Source organism: Penaeus japonicus, unplaced genomic scaffold, assembly GCF_977035675.1.
Source record: "Penaeus japonicus unplaced genomic scaffold, GWHDUDI00000001_assembly GWHDUDI00000001, whole genome shotgun sequence".
Taxonomy (NCBI): Eukaryota; Metazoa; Arthropoda; class Malacostraca; order Decapoda; family Penaeidae; genus Penaeus; species Penaeus japonicus.
In genome coordinates this window covers 28,863,592-28,868,591 of record NW_028234403.1, presented here as the reverse complement: position 1 = coordinate 28,868,591, position 5,000 = coordinate 28,863,592, and the positions used below count along the sequence as shown (strand labels likewise).

Genomic DNA, 5,000 nt, shown 5'->3' with positions numbered 1-5,000 from the left:
AAGAACGACTCACCTCACTGACGGAGAACTCGGGCTGGTAGTAGTCGTAGACGACCACCGTGCCCGGCTTGGCGTCCTCGATTTCCACCTCGCGCCTGGCACGGAAACTGACGCACACTTCCTCGGCCGTGAACTCCTCTATGTAGAAGGTCACTTTGCTGCCGTCCACTTCGTAGCGCTTGACGACCTCGGGGTTTCGACTCACGGCCGCCTTGAGGTCGTCCTTCTCGGGAATGAATCCGGACACGAGGTTGACCTCGATGACGGCCATGTTGGACTTGCCGTCGGGGAGCAGGTAGGCAGCGCAGGCCTCGAGGCGCTTCTCGACGCAGCCCCCGCTCGGGTCGTTGCGCGGGGTCACGCGCAGGCTGAAGGCGTCGCTCGGCTCCGCTTCCGGGATGTTGTAGCGGAGGACGGCCTGCAGAAGGAGAGAAAAGGAGAGCGGAATCTATGATATCTCTGGGAATCGGAAACATTATTATGTAAGGAAACCAGAAATTATTTTTCGATTTTTGCAAGATTTGATATATCAGAATAACATAACATAATCAGAATATTCTTTACATGATTCTACATACTCGTATCCATATGCACAAATAACATACCGCAAAAAATCACACACACACGCACATAAGATGATGTTATTAAATAAGAAACCAGTCCCCAATACTCCTACCTGCAAAACAGCACATCCTTGACCCTCTACGCTGACGCTGACTACAACAGGGAACTTGGGGAGTGTCTGTAGCTGCTGCAGGAGTTTGTTTTCCTCACTGATTGTGAAGACGTGAGAGAAATCTTCGGCGGTGATTGTGGCAACGGCGTCCAGTGGTGGCCGGTGCGTGTAGGTCTCGTAACTCGCCATGGCTTGTAGGGCGACCACTGTGTCCTGCGGGAGACGCTGGTGTCACTCAGAGTTACTGATTCTCTTTCGCACTCTCCCCCTCTCTCTCATCTAACTACCTTATTTCTCTGTCTAAATCCATTCGCGACGATATGTTCTTGGATTCGAATCTTTTAAAAAAACGGCATGCAATTATATTAGCATTTCATCATCAACAGAATCTCATTCGTTTATCTTAAATTAACCGCACTGAATCAAACGAAACGATCTAAACAGCCCCGAATTGACTTCAGATTTACAGATTTTGCACAGAACAGCTTTCCCTCCGACCTGCGAGGAACAGAATCCTCCTTGACCATTCCTTTGCCAGGTTATCCACTTGATCACTTCCCTCGCTTGCAACGTGTGCAACTTCGGGTCCAGGCTCATCATGGCTAACACAGCGTACCCGGCTGTCTCGATGACCAGGGAATTGCTCCAGACTGTGCTCAAAGTATTAAAGAGATTAGCCTTGTCTATTAGCAAATCTCAGTGTAATGGTAGTCAGTATGTCATTTTGCTTCTACATAAGGTGTCAAAACTATATGTATATAATTATGTATCTATGTAAGCGTCAAAACATCATGAGTATTTGTGTTATTTTGTGTATGTGTTAACAAATTACACAAATCAGTCATTGTGCATCTATGTCATTGTATAATACATATCTATATCACAATGTACCTATCCAATGTAAATTTCATAGCATCACTAATATCAGTATCATTAGAATAATTAATGGTGAAATGAGGCATAAAGTAATGCAGACTTTAAACTCTTACTCAAGAGGTCATTTATAACAATTCAAGCAAACTCAAACGCTGATATTTATAGTTATATACACAAAAAAACGTAATGATGTTACACCCTTTCCAACAACCCAAAACTCTCTCTCTCTCTCTCTCTCTCTCTCTCTCTCTCTCTCTCTCTCTCTCTCTCTCTCTCTCTCCCTCTCTCTCTCTCTCTCTCTCTTTCCCCTTCCCAACATTTCAAGCTACAGCAACTACAGGAAACTCAAAAGTGCAGTACAATAAGCACCAAACTTACAAGTTTCTTCTGGCAGTTTCCAGTACATAGCATTCTTCTCCACGACGGCGAGATCGAGCAACTTCCGCAGCAAGATTCCTCCTTCGGTGTGTCTGGCCAGGGCGAGTGCGTATGCCTTGAGGGCCAGGGTGTAGGGGTCCGTCGAGGAGTCAGACGTGATGCAATGGATGGCCTTTTTGACGACAGATGTGCTAGTCTCAGTTCCTGCTTCTAACAGTGAGATGAGGACGTAAGCTGTCAGGGGGATCGAAGCTTGTTTGTCCGGTGCGTCAGCCTGGGTGAAGGGGGAAAATACGAGGGGTATTTTGGGAATTCTTTCCGACTCAGGAAAGAAAATGGCGTAAGCGTTTTCGGAATGAATTTTGGATGAAGATGTGCGTTGTGATAGTTTTCTGACTGAGAGAATTAAAGTCAAGCGTTGGATTAAAAGGGTTTCTGACCTAGTGATGTGCAATGCGATTCCTTGCAATGAATGACTTGTAGCTTTGTGAATAAAGGGTGAATTATATGGAAATGATTTGTAACTCACTGAACAATGTGGCCCATATTACACTAACTTCTGAACCACTGAATAAACAAAGAGTAATACTAAATTGATAAAACGTATGTGTTATTAGAAAATAAACATGCATTCAAATGAATCAAAGCCAGTCACCCACAAAAAATAATAAATCTTGTTTGAGACATGTTTATGGAGGAAGAACATCTTACCTGTAGACGTTTTTGGAAAAACTCTCCCTGTGAGACGAAGCAGCCATCGACTGTCTCTGCCTTGAGAAGCCAATTTCGTGTCTGCTCTAGAGCCTCTTCGTCTATCTATAAAAGGAAGAAAAAGGAAAACACAATTGAAACAAAAAAAGCAAATAGCAAACAGATAAGATATACAGGAAAAACATCAAAATACTCTATTGTATATTGGAAGTTATAAGCAAAATGACAAAAACTTTAACAACAAATTCGATGTGTGTGATCTTAAAAAAATGACTATAATTAGAACAAAATCTTTGATGATCTACAAGAACATACGTTACATTGCAATGATTTGCAAAAACGGAGGACAAATGACACGAAAACGGAAAGTGGTTCCGAAATATAAAACTAAATCATAAATAAAAATAAATATAAAAAGAGAAAGAAACAGAATAAAAAAATCCAAGAAAATCCTTCTCTTGTCTTTAAACGTGCGTTAGGCTGAGAACAGGTTTGTAGCGACTCGTTTACACTTAGATTTAATAAGTCAATCAATCATCTTCACTGATTTCCTTGACGACCTGAAATTTATTCACCAAGTAATATTCCACAATAACTTTCTCTCTCATAATCGTAACCACACGGAACACTCCCTTCAAGAAATAAGGACACTCACAGGCAAGAAATCTTTAGCCTGAGCGAAGGACTTGAGGACGAAGGCCGTGAGCCACGTGGAGCCGGAGTCGTCGGCGTTCCCGAAGGCGCTGTACGAGCCGTTGTCCCGTCGGTAGAGCAACTGACGCTGATATCCTGTATTGGGGGACAGGGATTTTTTAAATATTTAATATTTTGTTGGTGTTTGATATATTTTGACTTTTTCCGGTTGTCATTAGAAGGCGTTGGAATATAGTGGGTGGAAGGAATGTTGATTGCAAAGAAAAGGTGTTCACATGCACATAGATACGCATATAAACAGATATAAACGAACTCGCAAGCACTAAACGAACCCCATCTCCACTCACACCCTCCCTACCCCTACCTTCCCCCATACCATCCCCTACCCCCTCCCTCTTCCCCCTACCTGTTCTCATAAACCCGAGGAGCCTCTCTGTGTTCTCCGTCGTGTTCTGCCCCGTCGCCGCCAGATACTGCATGACGAACACGTTGGGAGCGAAGGTCACCATGTTCTGTTCTCCGCACCCGAAGGGCATGCGGATAAGCGACCCTAGGTTCTGTAAGTATAAAAAAAAGATAGATGATCAATTCATCACTGAAAGATGGTATAAAGAAGCCAGTGATTATGATAAGGTTACCATGTTCTATTCACCGTAATCGAAAGAAATTAAAATATAATGGTGGATGGATGGTGGAAGGAAGTTAGAAGAAGGATAAAAAGGAATAATTGAAATTTCGTAAAGGTACTGATAAGGATAGATTGCCGTGTGTGTGTGTGTGTGTGTGTGTGTGTGTGTGTGTGTGTGTGTGTGTGTGTGTGTGTGTGTGTGTGTGTGTGTGTGTGTGTGTGTGTGTGCGCGCGTCATTTGTTTCTGTACTTTTAAAATTTGTTTAGAAAAAAAAAAAAACAAGGAAGTAATAAGTAAGCTTTCGAGAATGATACTGTCCTTAATTAACTTCGACCGATCTCAATAAGTTAAGAAAATAGCATACTATCTAAAGTGACAATATCTTAACATAATTTCGTTTTTCCTGTTCCCAGTGTTTAGCATCATCATGCAAAATAACAGATCTGTATAAACAGCGAATCACGCACCAATCATCTACTTGTTATGGGAGAATGACGTGGCTTCTCTGTCAGATTAGCATGCAGTGACTATAGTTACTCACCCCCCCCACCAAAAATAACATTAGCCAACCCCCTTCAATAAACAAAACGATAAACCAAAAGAGTCAATCAGTTTACCCAAGATCTCCCCCGAAGAACTGACCTCGATCGAGAGGGCGAGCAGGTCACCTTCTGCCGTGACCCAACCGCGGTCAGAGCCTTCCACGATGTTGCTTGGAGGCGCCACCTGCCACGTTTCAGGGGCATCCTCACCTCCTGTCAATTCAATGGAAATAAATCGTCTCGAAATTATCCTTAAAGGACTTTAGAATAGAAAGAAAGAAATCGTGAGGTCAAGTTTAGGTCTAAATATTACCCCTAAAATTAAAGAAAACAGATTAAAAGTTTGAGATTGGTCTTTAAAAATCTTAAAGACTTTTCTAAGAATGATCATGGACTTTGAATGATTTTCAAATCAATCTTCAGAAAGAATACAGCGAATTTCGTCTTGAGATAACTACTTTTGAAGCATTGATATTCCCGAACTTACTCTGCACCTCATTAATGACCTACCTACCTACCTACCTACCTATCTAT

The 5,000-nt window shown here is 42.4% G+C and overlaps 1 protein-coding gene across 2 annotated transcripts in view; it reads right to left on the bottom strand.

Moving 5' to 3' along the window:
* Nucleotides 1-5,000, bottom strand: part of LOC122264917 (alpha-1-inhibitor 3-like) — a 24,474-nt gene that overhangs the window by 713 nt on the left and 18,761 nt on the right. For both annotated transcript variants that reach the window (XM_086538529.1, XM_086538524.1), the window contains 8 exons: nucleotides 4,567-4,679; nucleotides 3,702-3,852; nucleotides 3,297-3,430; nucleotides 2,642-2,746; nucleotides 1,931-2,204; nucleotides 1,175-1,326; nucleotides 677-889; nucleotides 14-418 (listed from right to left, as the gene is read on the bottom strand). In XM_086538529.1, the coding sequence (XP_086394655.1) occupies nucleotides 14-418; nucleotides 677-889; nucleotides 1,175-1,326; nucleotides 1,931-2,204; nucleotides 2,642-2,746; nucleotides 3,297-3,430; nucleotides 3,702-3,852; nucleotides 4,567-4,679 (1,547 nt within the window). The remainder of the gene's footprint in view (nucleotides 1-13; nucleotides 419-676; nucleotides 890-1,174; nucleotides 1,327-1,930; nucleotides 2,205-2,641; nucleotides 2,747-3,296; nucleotides 3,431-3,701; nucleotides 3,853-4,566; nucleotides 4,680-5,000) is intronic.